At 41.8% G+C, this 19343-nt stretch overlaps 1 protein-coding gene across 1 annotated transcript in view; it reads left to right on the top strand.

The window, feature by feature from the left end:
- Positions 1-6373: 6373 nt before the first annotated feature.
- sf3b3 (splicing factor 3b, subunit 3) overlaps positions 6374-19343 on the top strand; it is a 36123-nt gene continuing 23153 nt past the window's right edge. Inside the window, exons 1-12 of the mRNA XM_068603130.1 lie at positions 6374-6477; positions 7150-7289; positions 8620-8775; positions 9058-9228; positions 12798-12970; positions 13370-13511; positions 15639-15751; positions 16152-16289; positions 16433-16536; positions 16697-16862; positions 16984-17079; positions 17532-17604. Of these exons, the coding sequence (XP_068459231.1) occupies positions 7220-7289; positions 8620-8775; positions 9058-9228; positions 12798-12970; positions 13370-13511; positions 15639-15751; positions 16152-16289; positions 16433-16536; positions 16697-16862; positions 16984-17079; positions 17532-17604 (1402 nt within the window). The 5' untranslated portion in view covers positions 6374-6477; positions 7150-7219. The remainder of the gene's footprint in view (positions 6478-7149; positions 7290-8619; positions 8776-9057; positions 9229-12797; positions 12971-13369; positions 13512-15638; positions 15752-16151; positions 16290-16432; positions 16537-16696; positions 16863-16983; positions 17080-17531; positions 17605-19343) is intronic.

Below are 19343 nucleotides of genomic sequence, written 5' to 3'. Positions count from 1 at the left end.
GGTTTAAAAGGTAAGAATCCTATTAACAGCTACTTGGCTTAATGCTTAATCTGTCATCTGACATCTAATCCTCTGTGGTAGATGCTGGGCTTGAGCCCCCATGCCTTTGTGTGTATGTGATGTATCAGATCTGCAGGTTACACTTGATTTTTTGAATCTGTCATGACGTATTTGTTTGTTTCTACATAGAGGTGGTTAACACATGCTAGCCTGGCAACTTTCAAGCTGCTTGTTAGTTTATCGTGGTCGCATGCTAACATTTGCTAATTAGCGCAACACACAAAAGTGGTCCTTTAGTTAAAAACTAACATATTTGGGAAAATTCTCATTGTAAAAAGATGACGCCACTTAATGTTTTTGTCATCCAATAGTTGTTTAGACCAAAATCTCACCTCATGTTGGGGGCAACATTCAGTCATTTGCTGATGGAGAATGAGGAAGAGATGCACCTGAAAACTTTGAGTTGAGATTGTTTAGTCACCTCATTCTAATTTCAGGGATTTAGGGAAGATTAGATTTGTATCGGGTGATGACTTACTATGTTTTGAACAGCGTTGCGGTAAAAGCATCCCAAATGGATGACCCGTCTGAAGCCCATGAAGTGGGTTTGGCCTCGAACCGTTTCCAATTTAATAGCCTCCATGGCCCTGGTCGCTTCTAAGTGTTTTATTGTCTGACACATTTATATACAGAGCTTTTAACTTGTGCAGCCACGCATGGACATATTAAGAACATCGCTGCCTTGTGAAAGAGGCTCTTCTTTCTACTTGGACGTTCGCTTTTCACAGGTCGGTATATCTTTGCTGGGATTCCTGCATCATTCCAAAGTATGTATTTCATGTATTAAACTTCACAGAACAGAATATTCTCTCATTACTTATGTTCTCATAGCTATTGTTCTTGTAGATATCGTGGATTCTGCGTTTTGCTTTAAACTTTTCGCACACACACACTACGTATGCTGTGTCTGTGTTGTGCCTATGTGTATGAATAGAAATCTTTAAAATGTAAAATATGAAAAAATAAAGAAATTATTAATGAGTGTACCTGGCAAATCCATTGTTTCCATCTATCTTCCGAAATCTGTGAGCAGATATTTATAGCTTATTTATACAATTCTCTAAGATGATGTATATCTCGTAATATACTGTGAGCTTGGGCGGAACCGACAGACGGGAACAACTTTTTACACAAGAGTTCCGAAATAAGTGTCAGTAGTGTGACTTAACACGTTTAGCCTGGCTTTACTGTTGAGAACATGAGGTAAAGGCTGAGCTAATACTCTTAATTAAAGGGCAGATGTAAGGTTTCACGCCGGAATGAGGCCGGAATGAGACAACAGATTTAATGCAAGGAACTCATACAAATCGATGGGTCCGCAGTGTTGTGTTCGCCTGCGCCAGGAACACTGTCTATATAAGCATAAAACTAGAACAGAAGAGATTTGGCCACGATTACAAAACCAGGCGTGCTTTGTTGCTGCGGCATCTCTAAGCTTCTGTTAAAAGTCGGGGGAAACCCAAAATGGAAATTCAAGCATTGTGCTCAATGTATTGGACACACATAGTGTGTAACGACCGGATGCACAACTACAACACACTGTTGCGATATCGAGGGGCAGTTGTCACCGGTGATTTGACTTCCCCGCGTGACAGCCCACTGAAGTTTATTTTTAACAGTTTGATGATTAAGCCAGGTGCCAGGTTGAAGGTTATGACACGTATTGCTAAGCTAAAGCTAGAGCTTTTATTTAAGCCCCTTGGTTTTCTCAGAGGATGAAGTGTTTTTGTGAACTTTAAATGAGAAGAGGGGAATAGAAGAGCGGAGCATTTTGATAATGCACTGTTCATCAGAGGTAACGGTTAGGGACACATGTTGCGAACGGCAGTGTCATGTTTCTCCAGCCTCAATACCAGCAGATATACAGTGAGTCCTCTGGTTATCGAGAATACAACAAAAAGGTGTGACCTTAACGGCACCCGCACACATATTTCCTCAAATCAGCTGCATGGACATTTGTCCTCCAGCAAAGAAAGAGTTTGGTATTTCTTCTTTGCTTATTATTTAGTCAATAATATGTTTTAGAGAAATGCTCTGATTCTTGCTTACTGATAGGCTTACATGCTGGACAGCACAGCAATCCTTTTGATAATAGCGTCACCATTTATTAGTATCTTTAAACATGTAAAGCATTGACACCAATGAAATAATCCTTGATCGCGGCCATATTTACCACTAAAAGAAAAGAGATTGTCTGTTGTCACTGTTTTTTGTCCACATTCCCTGCACAACCAGCATTGTTCAACATACAGAAACAAGGCTTGGGCAAAACATGTGAATCTGAGGGCGTGTGCAACAACTTCTTTGTGAGCTACAGCTACCCAGAAGCCGGGAGAGCTTCCACCATATCAGATGAGAAGATGAAGGCTCCGCAAGCGGTTTTAACCGCCACTCTTTTTGGTGAATTGAAGAGAATCTCCCCTTGTGATCTTCACCTCCTCTACTGAGCAGGCGAGGCAGCGGCCCCTCCATCTACTCTATCCTTCGCGACACTCTGGGCTGCTGTTGTCTCTTAGCAACGCCGGCAGGCAAATCGATGGAAAAGAGAGTGACAGAGAAAGGAATGAAGGGGGGGGGGGGGTGTTGAGAGGACAAAAGGCAAAGAAGAAGTGGCGAGAAGTGGGGAGAAGGGCAAATGGGGTGTCAAGCGTACAAAGAGAAATATGGGTGAGGTGAAGACGTAAGGAGGGGGCACAGAGAGGATAGGAAATATGACTGGAGGAAGAAGAAAGAGATAATGGGGAAGAGAGGAGGCGGAGATAGAAGACGGAGGAGGCACAATATAGGAAAAAAACTAAGGAGAGCCAGCATAAATGTCAAGCTCAAAGTCACGAGCATTTAATGTCATTTGGGACCAAAACGATAAAGGAAACTACATAAGGGACAATGCGTGTTTTCTGGACACTGACTACATTTCTAGTCGAGTTCTTCAATAAGAGTGAGGTTATAAAAACATACACAGGGCTCACTTGCACCGAGGACTCCCTGAATAGAATCTGACTCCAAACTAAGTAGATGTCAGACATCTTTAATGCCCCTTCCTTCACCACGCGCGTTACATGTCACTCAACTGATGCGTAAGGAGCAGCAAAAAGACCTTTTGCCATTTCCCGGCAGTGTCATCGGTCTACAAAGCATCTCCAGCGAAGATGGAAAGAGCCGATGGCTCTCCTCCTCCTCCAGCAGACACTGGAAGAGGGAGAGGAGGAGGGGGAGGAGGAGGAGGAGAGCGACGCTTTCCTTCATCGGTGCGCCACAAAGCGCTCGTTTCACCGGCCGAGCTGTGCTTCCAGAACACGCTGCGTGGAGGCAACCTGGCTGCGTACAAACAACAACGTTGTCAAAGGCTCACCTTGTTGTTGTGCCAGCTGTATGTTCTGAAATCCCAAATCCGGATTCGTGTCAAACCACCGGTCCCCTTCAGCCTCGCTCGCTGCTGCTGCTTTCAGGCATCACGCGGTTTCTCGTCGTTTACGGCGCGCAGGCACGTTGTCTGAATCTAGATGTGCTCTCTCTCTCTCTCTCTCTCTCTCTCTCTCTCTCTCTCTCTCTCTCTCTCTCTCTCTCTGTCTCTCTCTCTCTCTCTCTCTCTCTCTCTCTCTCTCTCTCTCTCTCTCTCTCTCTCTCTCTCTCTCTCTCTTAATTAAAAGCAGAAAGACCAACGAAATTTGAATGGCTCTGGGACAACAACCACACACAGGAAACAGAGAAAGAGCCTGTGTAGAAGGCCGCGGGTAACGCAATGCTGCCCGGTGTGGAGGAGCTCGTGTCCGGTGGAAGAAGAGGACCGGGCGGGAGGAGCAGGAGGCGGCGTCGGTCGGTTTTTTTCCCTGGGAGGGTCGGTCCTCTAAACCCTGGTGGCCTCCGCTGTCATGCCATCGTGCATAAATCTACAACTTCCTGTTATATCTTTTCACAATAGATGAACATTTAAATATCCACTATAGACTGTACAGTCTTTAATAAATAAATTAATGTCACGACAATATGACAATGCAAATATAGATAGATAGATAATATATGGATAGATAGATATATTATGAGTACCATACACCATAAAAAAACAATAGATGAACTTAATAAATAATACATATATATATATATATATATATATATATATATATATATATATATATATATATATATATATATATATATATATGTATGTGTGTGTGTGTGTGTGTGTGTGTGTGTGTGTATACATATATATCTATAATATTGATTATAAATTATTTACTGGTATTGTTTTCCTATCACTTCAATTCAGTTTATTTTGTATAGCCCAAAATCACAAATACAAGATTTGCCTCGGAGGGCTTTACAATCTGTACACGTAACATCCCTGTCCCAGGACCTCACATCAGGAAACACTCCTCCAAATAAAGATTGTAAAAACCCTTTCACAGAGAAAAAGGGGAAGAAACCTGAGGGAGAGCAACAGAGGAGGATCCCTCTCCCTGGATGGACAGAAGCAATAGATGTCATGTGACTAGAATGAGCAACGTGACAGAGTTACAGCATATTACATGAATATGACAAAAACTATTCAGAAAATAAGTGGTAGGCATGGACCACAATCCAGATAGCCACAGTCCATTGTAGCATGCAGGTCCAGCTCCAGACAGCCATGGTCCAAGGTGGGGGGCATCCACAACATGACACTAATTGTGGGTTGGACTGAGAAGACTAACCACAGCCTCTATCATGAGGATATGAACCCACTTGAACTCACTTCATCCTCATTGTCTTTTCAGGGCGGAGTTCAGCCATCTCCCTTTTCTATGAGGTTGAAGCTGGTGATGCTTACACTGACTGAAATTTGGTATTATGATATTTTGTGCCGAGCCATGCATCCATGCAATGCCAATGTTCAGTATTGTGCACAATGACATGACATGTTTGACCAGCTGGCACCAATCTTCACGCTGACCTTTAACCAATCACTGAAGCTGTGTGAAGTCCCCTCCTGCTTCAAGCGCTCCTTGATTATCCTGGTTCCCGAGAAATCCTCCATTACAGGATTAAATGACTACAGACCCCTCGCCATGACGTCTGTGGTCATGAAATCCTTTGGAAGACTGGTGTTGACCCGTCTGAAGGACATCACAGGGACCCTGCTGTACCCCTGCAGTTTGCCTACTAAGTAAACAGGTCGGTGGACGATGCAATAAATATGGGACTGTACCATATGCTGCAACGACTCGACGCAAGGGTTTTGTTGTTTGTGGACTTCAACTCTGCATTCAACACCATCATCCCAGAGGCACTTAAACACAAACTCACCGTACCAGCCCCCACTTGTCAGTGGGTAACAAATTTCCCGACAGACAGGTGAAGCTGGGAAAAATCACATCCAGCACCCGGACCATAAGCACTAGTGTCCCCCAGGGATGTGTGCTCTCCCCGCTGTCCTTCTTCCTCCACACCCACGACTTTACCTCTAGGGACACGACTGTTAAACTCCTGAAGTTCGCAGACGACACAACGGTCAACAGCTGGTCCTCTGGTGTGGTCAGAACCACCTGGAGCTGAAGAAGTTCAAAACAGTGGAGATGACAGTGGACTTCAGGGGGAGCCCCCTGAAGCTAGACTCCAACGGATCATCAAGTCTGCAGAGAAAACTATCAGTTCCTGCCTGCCCTCCATCCTGGACTTGTACACTTCCAGAGTCAGGAAGCGGGCTGGAAAGATCACTGCAGACCCCTCGCACCCTGGACACAAGCAGTTCCAACTCCTCCCCTCTGGTAGGCGCTATGAAGCACTGTACGCCAAAACCACCAGACATAGGAAAAGCTTCTTCCCACTGGCCACCAGTCTGATGAACAATTGAACAATTAACTGTTATGTTTAACAATTGTCTGCACTTTCTGGACCCCTTTTTACTGTTTTTCTGTTTTTTAATGTCTTTTTTTGTCTTTTATATTTATCTTTTGTAAATGTCAGAGAGCAAAGAAAATACCGGAGTCAAATTCCATGTACGTGAAAATGTACATTGCTATTAAAAAGCTGATTCAGATTCTGACACACTTGTTGACACGATTACTAATGAGTAGAATTGTAAACACTTTTGTTACACTATATTGACAATTGATAAAGTGTGTACAAAAGGGTAAAAACAACACTATCCAAACAATAAACGTAGTAAGAAAAATCTTTCAAAGTATTGACATGCCTGGTTCTGTGACTTTAGATTCGTTATTGAGGTATTTGTCGACATCTGCCGGAGACTTGGCGATACTATAGCAAGTCTCACATTTCCGTCAGGCGCCGCGCGGGTCAGCTTGCATGACGGAGTTTAAATTCGACGAAGGACCCACAAACGGCGGTTCATCGTTGGCTTTTAGAGGTTCATTGAGATTGTTTGTGTAAATGAAACCATATCCATCTGAGATCAGAAGCATCTGAACTAACTCTCCGGTAATTATTATATTATGTAAATCTACAGCTTGTTAGCGTTCATATGGACGTTGTATGTATGTAAAGTGTGGACGGCTTGAAGTGTTATAGCACCAATATGAGGGACGGCGTCATGCAAAAGTGGCGCTTTCTATGAATGGGCTCTCAGTCTGTTGAATACAACAAGTGAACTGTTTAGGCTAAATGTGTACACAGTTTTGACTAATTTGAAATATCAAGGCTAAACATATGCACCATTGTTGCCTCGACTTTGCAACAAAGGAACCACGTTTGCAAATACACTTGTTATTCAGACACACTGAGCGTGAAGTTCGTCTTTTTACTGCTAAGCTAACATTAGCAATGCTCGTCGTTCATTTGCATGCAAACTAACGCCACAAAGTTCAGTTGGTGTATCCAGCAAGCTCACTGAGCCTCTACTGCCTCACATAGGGTTTAATTCTCGGATTTAATTTGTGTTTGGAAGGTAACGTTTACTAAGTCAACCTCAGTGCTAAACGTTACTTCCTCAACAGTGCAGCTTTGTTCAGTTTGAGTTGTCCCTCTTAAACATCCAACACACAGTTCAATACGGGAACATGTAAAACACTGGTCATGGGAAATAAACCACTCAAAGTATGAGATAAAACTGTTCATACATAACTTATTCCCCCTTTACTTGTTTCCCTACAGTTTTGAGCTGGGCTAAGTGCTCTATTTTTTAGCCCCTGAAGAACCGTGTGGGGAACCGAAAAAAAGAGCCATGTTTTTGTACAACATCACTCTCCAGCGTGCCACGGGCATCACGCATGCCATCCATGGAAACTTCTCAGGTAAGATCTCTGCTTTCTTTTCCTGTTATAGTGTGTTATTATTAGTCTATCTTGACATTTCCCCAACAAAAAAGAGCTTGAGTGGGGCAGCTGTAACTCAGGATAGGGTTGATGACACAACGTCTTCTTTCCTCATGACAAAGTGTCCTTAAGCAAACCAGCTAGCCGTAAATTGCTCCAGATGTTTGTCTGAAAATGTGGGAAAAGTTGCATGTAATATTACACTATGTAATGAAGATCTGTCTTCTCACCACTTAGTGTTTTTATGGTGTGGATCTTAGTTAATTACAGGGGGAGGGGACGACACAGACCCTTAATGCAGTTTTTCGCAAACTTTTTCTGTAAATAACGTCATTTTGTGACTCCCTATGGGCATTGATAGTGACAGAATAAAGGAAATTACTATAACTTTAAGTGAACCAGGTTGCTCCATCACACCAATTTCTTTTTAAATTGCAATCACTCAGAACGATGAAAATAACGTAACGTGCAAAAATAACTAATATTTAGTTACTACTAAATATCTCATTGTGGAAAACAACGAGCTAATATTTTTTTGACAAAACAGAATGAGTGCAGATATGTGAGCATCAGGTTGTATCAGCATTAGTGGCTGCAGTGAGCTATATTTGTAGAGGAAAGCAGGAGCTTTCCTCTACAAATATGAACTGGGTTGTAGGTTTGATACAGCCGCTCTCAGTTTATGCTCCATGTTCATGAGAGATGTGTTTTCTGTTTCGAGAGACTCAACAGCAGAAAAAAACCTCACGGAGACTTCTGCTGTGCGTGTGCTCAGTGCTCACCTGTATGCGTGCAAGCGCTGTGCGCATGGGGGCGGAACTCGCGCAACCACGTAGAGACATAAATGACAAGCTGTGTGTAGATCCGATCAATAAAATATGGCCGTTTAGTTTGTTCAATAACAGATACACGTGTAAATCTGTTCTACAGGAAAGAGAACCGTAAATGACATTTTGTGATCTGGCGCTATAGAGAAAATTCCAGGGGGGCGCCCCGCCCCCCTATTATAATTGTAGGGGAAACACTGTAGTAAATGGTGTTTTTCTCTTCTTGTTATCACCCTTTAAATATTTGCTAGACTAAATGCTGATAGTTTTATTGATAAGTACAACATAGATAATTTTTAACTTCGACCTGCATACTACTGCTGCAATTTTATTTCTGTGAAAGGTGAGCAACATTGTGACAAATTCTGTAAAATTTCAACTCCTGGGTTTAAACTTTGTGAGAGTAAAGTCGTTGAGTTTTTCTTTCTAGTAGATGACTGACACGTGACCCATGCTAAAAAGAGATGTTTGTGTCTGGGCAGGAACCAAAATGCAGGAGATCGTTGTTTCCAGGGGAAAGATTTTGGAGTTATTGCGGCCAGATGCCAACACAGGGAAGGTACACACTCTGCTTACAGTGGAGGTGTTTGGTATCGTTCGGTCCCTGATGGCCTTCAGACTCACAGGAGGAACCAAAGGTACGTAGCCAAGGATGCATGTTATATAAAGACGGATTATGTAGTTCAAGGTGCCATTCAAAGGTATTTTCTGTCAGTTTGATTTTTTATTTAATAGGTTGATGTATTTTCAGAGTTGACTGCTGGTTTCACATTCCACTACTGACAGGGAGAGCTTTCCCTCTTTCCTTCGAATCTCACAAAAATGATCAATCATTTGATAAAGTGCAACAGAGAAAAAAAGCACAGTTCTAACTCCATGTACTGCCTTTTTGTTTTATCGATGTTCTTGTATGTTTGTAGACTACATTGTTGTTGGAAGCGACAGTGGTCGAATTGTCATCTTGGAATATCATCCGTCAAAAAACATGTTCGAGAAGATCCACCAGGAAACGTTTGGGAAGAGCGGCTGCCGGCGCATCGTCCCCGGACAGTTCCTGGCTGTCGACCCAAAAGGCCGAGCTGTTATGATAGGTACAAAGTCATATCGGAGATTCACAGTGTTTGCATGAATTTGACAGTTTACCCCCCAAAAAGAAAATGTAATTTGTCACACCGACATAAATATTGCTCATATGTTGAAAACAGTGCAGCTCAGTACACCAATGTAAAGGAACAGATTTATTGCAGGACTGTTGTCATATAATACATTAGTTTGAGCACTGAGAATATATCTGCAGCTGTATTTTCAGAGATCTTACCAAAATATCCTGAGAGATGTTGCTCTCTTCAAAATAGGGTTGTCACGATACCAAAATTATGACTTCGATACCATACCGGCCATAAATATCAAAATGCCGATACTTACGATAAAATAAATACGATACTGCTATATTTATCTATAATAATAAATAAAACGTCTGTATGGTTCCTTTTTTTTACCATCTTGTATTTGCCCAGCTTTTTGAACACTTGACAAATTACATTAATTCATTTTAGAATTAGCATACAGCAAGATATTAATGAAATCTACACGATGCCATCATAGAATTGATTATACCTGATGACTACATAGTTATTTCCATAAGTATGAGCAATTGTAGAGTTGTATCATTTTACAGATAATTATTTTTCAGTCATGAAAATCCCTCACCTTTTGGGCGAAATTTGCCATTTTGAAACCAAAGTAGGTGACCCACAGGAATCATGTAGATTCGATGATTTTTTTGGGGGGGGTTGGAGGGGGGTATATTCAGTGAACTGCGAACAGATGTGCGTGCCAGAAGGGCCAGCGCGAGTGCATGGTAATATAATATTTCATGGTATATCTAAGTTAAGTTTCCCAGGAGCTCTTTTGACTTAGATTTAGCTAACGTTAGTTACAGCTTGATGAATTGAGTCATTGAACACAGCAGGAGAGAACGTGACGTTAGACAGCCAGGTAACGCCACGGTGGAAAGTTATTAGGCTTGTTCAAGATGAGCCAGTTCTGCACGGAATCGATCGTCGGCGATCGACGCGCAATGCATGCCGGTTAGATTTGTGTCCGACTTGCTCCGGGCTTGCTCTGACGTCATGCACACATGGTCAACGATACTCTCACGAGAGCAAGGCAGCCGCCAATTTCAGAGCAATTAGATCTGACAGCAAACACCACGTGTTGTAGAAAATCCTATTTTTATGTGTAGTTGTAATACTTGACGTTCGATTGTTGACTATCACTCTCAGGTTTAATCTAAAAACATATTTTGTGTGGTTTATAATACAAAATCGTATTTCTATAACACACATCAAAACCAGTATTAATGTATTTAATAGGCAGACATAAACACAACGAAGGATGTAGCGACACACTATTCTACATGAATATATATATATTTATAATTACATATGAATAAATTAAAACGTGAACTGAAAACTACAAGTAGACTACATATTAGCACTAACAGGAAGTATTTTATGCCGTAATTTCCTGTTAATACTTTGAAGGCAGCTGAAAACTGTCCGACTTGATCGGAGTTTTTTGTCAACACCTCCCGCAGCGGCCGCTGCGTTCGTCTGGATTTCAGGCGAGGCGCAGCTCTAACCAATCTAGCCAATCACACAGGACGCAACTTTTTTTTTTTTCTTAAAAAACTCCTTGACAAAAACCGGGCGTTTTTTCCAAGAACTTGCCAGGCTTTCTTTTTTTTTAAAGAGAGTACGGCGAATGCCTATCTACGAATTGTGTCTGGATGACTTTCAGTTGTACTTTTGGCTGAGCAGGAGGCAGTTTGCTTACCTGTTTGCTGGGTTCTTTACAAAGGTCGAGCTGTCTGCTTGAAAGGTGCTTTGCCATGTTTGACATGTTACCTCCCATTTGTCTGTGTTGATTTAAAGCAAGTTTTATAGACAGGTCTATCAGTGTCAGTGGGCTTTCCCTTACAGTATCTCCAGATTCCACTCCTGGCATCTTTTTTTCTGCAAGCAGAGGACAGTCGGCAAGAGCTCCTGAACTCAGGCCATGTCCCATGATCACTCGCTGTGAGCGCATGCTCTTGAGCTGCAGCCCCGCTCCTTAAGCTCTGCCACCTTGAACTCCGTCTCCATGCATTCTCTGCAGAAAGCAAATGTCTGTGCTGCTGGATTACTGTGGTCCAAAGTAATTGTACTGCAATAAAAATACACACCTTGGCCGCGTTTCTCAGATTCGTTAAGAAACTCTTAAGCACTAAGAGCTTCTTTGGAGCGTTTTTAAGAGCGCTGTGAAAGGATGTGTTATGCAGGATTGTTCTTAGCTTAAGATGATCTTTGCATGGTAATATAATATTTGATGGTATATCTAAGTTAAGTTACCCAAGAGCTCTGTTGACTTAGACTTAGCTAACGTTAGCTACAGCTTGATGAATTGAGTCAATAAACACAGCAGGAGAGAATGCGACGTTAGCCAGCTAAGTAACGCTCCTGTGGAAAGTTATTCGCTAATGCTTCTGTTAATGAGGAGGTAGATTCTGAGGTGAGGGAACTGAGGAGCCGATCACACAGGACGCAACTTTTTAAAGCGCAGCCGCTTAAAAAACTCCTTGACAAAAAATGGGCTTTTTTAAAAAAAAGAAATTTTAAAGAGTACGGCAAATAACTATTTGCTAGTTGTGTCTGGATGACGAGAGCTTTCAGTTGTACTTTCGGCTGAGTAGGAGTCAGTTGTAGCGTCTCCTGAGCAGCAGAGTCGTATTTCCATCAAGAATTGTAAAGCTCTTTTACATGTGTCACTTTCACACGTTCATGCATCCCATGCATTTTACTTATCTTTATTTTTATTCTTTTGTGTTTTGCTTTTTATTCCCTGTAGAATCAACTGTAAATTTTCAATACTCCCAATTCAATATCCACGCTCCCTCCTTATTGCACTCTGTTTCATATTTAGCATCAAATGTTTGTAATATCCTTCTCACCTTTTTCACCTCTGACCCGTTTTCACGCCTGGTACACACTCGGAACTCAGAACAAGAGATGAGAATTCCAGAAGTAACCACTCAATGTATCAACGGATAAATTACGGACTGCACTTTACCTAAAGAAAGATTGTTATCGAACTACAAATCCCAGCAACACTTCCTCTGCACAAAGCCACATTATATCGGACTGTTGAACGCAGGTCGGCGTTCTGCACCTCCAGAGGAGATATTGCCGCGTTGCTTCTCTTGAAGCCCCCGCGGTATTTTAAAACGAAGACGTTGTATAACCCAGCAGCGCGTCTTAAACACGTGGAAGCAACGACTAGCGAGTGAGCTAACGACAACGGTTAGCCTTGGTGTTAAGTTATTGTACACGCAATGCGACTATGCAGTGACACACAAGAGGATACAACGGGCTGCAGAACCTCCTGGACCTTCAGGCTGGGCTCCGTTCTGCTCAACTGTTCAATACTCAAACTTCTCCGCGACTTATTGAGTGGCATAATAATCGGGCGACACAACGAATCAATAATGAAATTCGTTGCCAACTTTTTTAATTATCGATTTTATCGATTCGTTGTTGCAGCCCTATTTGTGAGTGAGAGATTTCTGTTTCTATTACTTTCAGTTAAATTAAGTCAAGCCTTTTGTCCATCTCCTTTTTAGGAGCAATAGAGAAGCAGAAGCTGGTTTATATTCTGAACAGGGATGCAGCTGCCAGGCTGACCATCTCCTCTCCTCTGGAAGCACACAAGGCAAATACACTGGTCTACCATGTAGTCGGAGTCGATGTCGGCTTTGAAAATCCCATGTTTGCCTGCCTCGAGATGGATTATGAGGTATGGTCATGAAAAAAAGTCAGTTATGATGCTTTTTAAGAGTTACCATAGTGGCTTGTGTTGATGTGATGAGTTTGTCATGTCCCTTCTCTGACTATACTGGAGAAAGATTTAACCTCTGATCTCAGCACCGCACAATTATTGACTATCTTGTTGATGCATGCAATTTTTTCACTTTTTGGTTATTGTTCAAAGGTGCAAAACTGTAGGCTAATATATGAAGCAGCAATGGTTTTATACAGTTATTTTTGTGTATGCATAAAGCCCGGTCTGTCCTAACAGCTAGATTGTCACTTAGAATGTCCTGGGAAATTCCTGGACAATCTCTAGAAAAGTGTGAACCCTGATTGTAGATGGCTCATTTTGAAAACCTCAGATCCTGATATTTTCTGTTTCCAGGAAGCTGACAATGACCCGACGGGTGAAGCGGCCGCTAACACGCAACAGACGCTCACCTTTTACGAGCTGGACCTTGGCTTAAATCACGTGGTCCGCAAGTACAGCGAGGCTCTGGAAGAGCACGGGAATTTTCTCATCACTGGTAAGAACCTCGCTACAAGGATGAAATAGTAGTTACATCAGTTATCGGTTGCTTTGATAGTTGTCGGGATTGAAAACTAGCACACACAGAACTGTCACTTTTGGTTGGAGACTGTCGAAAGCAGAGCCTGGTTTACAGGGATGTCTTTAAGATCTCTCACACACACGCAATTCTTAAATTACAAATAATTATAACTAGGGCTGGGCAAATTAACGCAAGATTAATCTAGCAATCCTTTAACAATGTTAACTATTTGATCATGCGTTAACTGCATGTTTTTTTTTTGCATTGGGAGGGGCTTATTGCTTCAAATCTCTTTTAGACAATGTAATTTAGACCTGGGCGTCTTATGTTACGGTTCTCCTAGTCCGGCCCGCGTGAGGTCAATCAAACATGAAAAATAAATAAATAAGATACACGCTACAGTGTTTCCCCTAGGCCTACAGCTTCAGGAGAGGGGGAGGGGGGGTCCTCGACGACACCAACAATGACACAAACACCAAAAGCATTGCTTTTTCTGTAAATAACATCATTTTGTGACTCCATTTGTGCTTTTATTAATAACAGAATAAAGAAAATTACAATAACTTTCAATTAAACCAGATTGACCCACCAGACCAAAAAAGAAAAAAAATTGCAATCAGTTAAAACAATGAAAAAAAAGTTCTATCTGCAAAAAATAAATAATCTGTAGTTAGCTAAACTAAATAGCTTATTTTAGAAAAATAAGCTATTTAGTAGTAACCACAGATTATTTATTTTTGGCACAGATAGAGCTGCACAGATAGAGCTCATTGTTGGTACAAGACACAAGCACTTTGGCTCGTTTCACTTGGAGCAGGAGAGCTGCTCTGGGTTCAGAAAGCTGCTCCGGTGCCCCTTGCAGGAGGGCTATAAGTGTCGTCATCTAACATCATAAGGTCATCGCTGGCATCCTGTAAGTTGTTATATAGTTGTTGCCATCGTTAACCTGGGGGCGTTTAAAATATATAGTTGTCTGCTTTTCACACGACATGTTGTTCTACGCTCTCTGCCTGCTGCTGGGTGCTCAGTGCTCACCTGTGTGCGCGCACGTGTCTCTGTGCATCGGGGTGGAACAACGACGTGCACAATACGCGCGACCACGTATAGACAGAAATAACAAGCTGTCGTGTAGATCCCGTTAATAAAATACGGCCGTTTAGTTTGTTTAATGACAGAACAAGGTGTAGACCTGTTCTATAGAAAAGAGAACCGTAAAGGACGTATTGTGATCTGGCAATATAGTGAAAATTACGGCGGGGGGGGGTTACCATTATATTTGGGGGGCGTCCCGCCCTCCAAATATAATGGTAGGGGAAACACTGCGCTATGAATGAAACACGACACTGCTTTTACTTTGCGCGCACGCGCTTCCTTCCGTGTTGATGATTTGAGCCTGACGTGAAAGCACGTATTGTTGTATAGCTTCTGTTTTCAACAAGCAGCGGGCAGCAGCGGGCAGCAACGAGCAGCTTTGTCAAAAGCTTCGACAAAGCGCCCACACACGGGCAGGCTAAGCGTCCAGATTGAAAGTTAATTGCACATGCGCAAAGCTCCTGACCCGGTCTGATTCACTTCCTCACATCATAAGATGTTCAGTGCAATTGTGTAAGGTCCCTCACAGGGATCGTTACTACTGAACAGTACCTGTTCAGAAAAAAATAATACAGATTTATAAACTATGTATGTATGTTAACTTGCTGTTGCTCCACAGTGCCTGTTATATTGTTCTAATAACATTACTTTAAATTAAAAGGGTGCAATACACTAGTTTTTACTTCATTCTTGAAGTTGGCGCATAATGTGATTATTGGCAGAAAAATCATGCGATTAAGTTAATTTTTTTTTTTCGACTTTGCGCAGCCCTAGTTATAACCCATATCAAAGTGTCTTTTGATATAATTTCTTTATGTCCCCTCTTTGATTAACAATGGATAAAGATTTGTCACCTCTGATCTTTGCCACACGTTTACCAAAACGGTTAACACCCTTTTTAGAAGAGCTCCAAGTGGGAAGCTTGTATTGGTAAAATACAGCCCATACTCCTACTGGATTGCATGTATTTTGATAAAAAATGCATCCCACTAACTGCTCTTCTCTGTTTAGTTCCCGGTGGTGCTGATGGGCCCAGTGGAGTTTTGATCTGCTCTGAAAACTACATCACTTATAAGAATTTTGGAGACCAGCCAGACATTCGCTGTCCCATCCCACGACGCAGGGTGAGTCCTAAAATACAGAAATACATCATACTTGTTACACTCGGCCAACTTTAACGCAAAATGGGGCTCTTTTCTTGATTGTAGAGATTTGTTGTGTAATTTAACAAGTTGTCATGTTGTCGTCCAGTACCATTATTTGCGTTAGTAAAAATATTTTCCATCCTGTGCAAGTAATTGTGATTGATTTTAAACCAATACAAACTAGCTACAGTTGTTGTTTTTCTTCTTTATAACAGAACAATTAAATATGGAGGCAAGCCTGTTAAAAATAAATTAAAAAAAGACATCGGCACAGCTCTGTTACTATGCCCTACTTTTTTTTTGCGCATCTGTGTCTTGTCACTTTTTTGTTCCTGTATGATAATTCATTTTCTATTCCTTTCGCTGTTCCATCCTGCAGAATGACCTGGATGACCCCGAGCGTGGCATGATATTTGTCTGCTCAGCCACCCACAAGACCAAGTCCATGTTCTTCTTCCTAGCTCAAACTGAGCAGGGAGATATCTTTAAGGTTACCCTGGAGACGGATGAAGAAATGGTGAGCGAAGATGAGGGATTAATGAAGGGTCCTGCCTCTGTAGTGTTGATTTTTTTTGTTTCTTTTCCCACTTCTTGATTGATTTATTTGCTCAATATTTTAGCACAAAAATGTATATTCAAAGGTTGCGAGTTCTTTTTCAGGTCACAGAAATCCGGCTGAAATACTTTGACACAATCCCTGTAGCAACAGCCATGTGTGTCCTGAAGACTGGCTTCTTGTTTGTGTGTTCAGAATTTGGAAACCAGTAAGTCCTTTGTCAGAATCAATTATTCTTTTTTGTTAATTCGTATTACTTTTGACAGAATACCTCCAGTGGTGTAAAAATATCTTTAGAATTCCTGTGCTTTTGTCGTTTGTTTCTTTTTCATGTTCTCTCTCTCTCTTCGTTCTTTTTTTTTCTTCAGTTACCTTTACCAGATCGCTCACTTGGGTGATGATGATGAGGAGCCTGAGTTCTCCTCTGCAATGCCGTTGGAAGAGGGAGACACATTCTTCTTCCAGCCTCGCCCCCTCAAGAACCTTGTGCTGGTGGACGAGCAGGAGAACCTATCACCCATCATGTCCTGCCAGGTCAGTGTCTTTGTTTGCACGCACTTGTGCCGGTAGAATCGGGCCTCCCAAATACCCGGGAGCAGTATTGCAGTGCATTCCTTTGTTGGCTCATTGTGTACTCTCTTCCTGTATTTAACAGATTGCTGATTTGGCCAATGAAGATACACCACAGTTGTACGTTGCCTGTGGTCGAGGACCCCGGTCTACTCTGAGGGTCCTTAGACATGGACTGGAGGTATGCACGCAGACTTGCCAACACAACATGTAATGCACAGTGTTGGCTGAAAAGTTTGTTCATGTCTCTTCTCTGGAAAAAAACCTGAAGATTCTTTTAATTGAACTGAACAGAATTTGGTGTTTTTATGTCGCCACCGTGTGCTTTAAATTACATGCTGCCTTTAAACATAGCTGGTTGTTCTGTATTTCTGGTTCTGGATTTGTTAACATGTTCAGTTTGAGTGCAGATGCCACCTGTGGGTAAACGCACAAACCAGATGTGTTTCTCCAGTTAAAGATTTTCATGCTCAATACATGCACGCACACGTACTACGAATGTTGCGAGTATCGCAGCACCACTGCTACTCAGTCAAGCTGTCACAGCCATCGTGAGGCCCATAATGTCATTAACTGCTCTCTGGATACCAATATTGCTGTCTTCCTTGCCTACTTCCCTTCTTCGTCTACCAGGTATCAGAGATGGCTGTGTCTGAGCTGCCCGGTAACCCTAACGCAGTGTGGACGGTACGCAAACATGTGGAAGGTGAGAAGTTTCCTGTTTCTGACAACCACCTCCTCCCGTCCCCCAAACTTCCTATAAAAACAAATTTCAATTTTTCTTTTTTTAAAGGTGTAATGTTAAGCAAACTACTTTTCATCCAAACTAGTAAAAGTCAATGAAATGACATGCAGTGTTTCCCCTAGGTTTACAGCTTCAGGGGTGGGGGGCGGCGACACAGACCCTTAATGCAGTGGTTCTCTAACCTTTTCTGTAAATAACATCATTTTGTGACTCCCTCTGTGCTTTTATAGTGACAGAATAAAGGAAATTACAATAACTTTCAAGTAAACCAGGTTGCTCCATCAGACCAATTTCTTTTTAAATTGCAATCACTCAGAACAATGAAAATAACGTTCTAACGTGCAAAAAATAACTAATATTTAGTTACTACTAAATAGCTCATTGTGGAAAACAATGAGCTAATATTTTTTTGACAAAACAGAATGAGTGCAGCTATGTGAGCATCAGGTGGCATCAGTATCAGTGGCTGCAGTGAGCTATATTTGTAGAGGAAAGCAGGAGCTTTCCTCTACAAATATGAACTGGGTTGTTGATTTGATACGGCTGCTCTCAGTTTATGCTCCATGTTCATCTGAGATCTGTTTTCTTTTTCGAGAGACGGAACAGCAGAAAAAACCTGACGGAGACTTCTGGAGATTGACTTTTGACAAAACGCCAAGAATCGGCGAGTCGCGCATGCACAAGTTTAACCTGTTAACGGCGTAACTAAACATTTACCCGACAGTACAGGCATTTCTCCATATATTTATTAATGACTTAGTTTTATGTCCGTGTAGTTTTATGTCCGTGTACTTTGTACTTTTGTAATGTGTGAAGCCAACAGCTCATTGTTGGGACAAGACACGAGCACTTTGACTCGTTTTACTTTCAGTTCAGAAAACTGCTCCGGTGATCCTTGCAGGAGAGCTACTGATGCCATTTTCTACCTGGGAGGGTTTAAAACGCAGATATAACCTAGTTGTCTACTTTTCACGCGACATATTTTTCAACGCTCTCTGTCCACTGCTGTGCGTGTGCTCAGTGCTCACCTGTCTGTGCGCATGTGGGCGGAACTCGCGCAACCACATAGAGACATAAATGACAAGCTGTGTGTAGATCCGATCAATAAAATACGGCCGTTTAGTTTGTTCAATAACAGATAAAGGTATAAATCTGTTCTACAGGAAAGACAACCGTAAATGACATTTTGTGATCTGGCGCTATAGAGAAAATTACAGGGGCGCAGGTTTTTTTTTTCAGGGGGGCGCCCCGCCCTCCTATTATAATGGTAGGGGACAGGGCCGGAGTGGGGCCACTTTTCAGCCCGGGAATTTCAAGCTCAAGACCGGTCCACTTTTTCTATGGTAGTGGAAATTGGATAAACGAAGCAACAGTTTAGTTCTTACTATCTTATATTTTTGTTTTATTAATACCATGGTCCAACAAATAATGTAAAGGTTAAATACAACAATAATAACCACTTAAGATGAGAAGTTAACAAAAAATATTCCACTATTCCACAAGGATAGGTTGACAAATTAACAAAAGCAGAAATATATAAATTGTAATCACTACTTCCTGGGCAGTGCACATCCATACACAATTAACAGACATGACAAATACATAATATGTACTTACTACTTAATAGCTCATTTTGGAAAACTAAAAGCAAATTGCAAAACAAAACAGAACGAGTGCAGATATGTGAGCATCAGGTTGTA

Source organism: Clinocottus analis, unplaced genomic scaffold, assembly GCF_023055335.1.
Source record: "Clinocottus analis isolate CAN_PGR_092001 unplaced genomic scaffold, fCliAna1.0.p SCAF_6, whole genome shotgun sequence".
NCBI classification, from domain to species: domain Eukaryota; kingdom Metazoa; phylum Chordata; class Actinopteri; order Perciformes; family Cottidae; genus Clinocottus; species Clinocottus analis.
The sequence above is the reverse complement of the archived record's forward strand: the minus strand, read 5'-3'. Positions and strand labels throughout refer to the sequence as shown.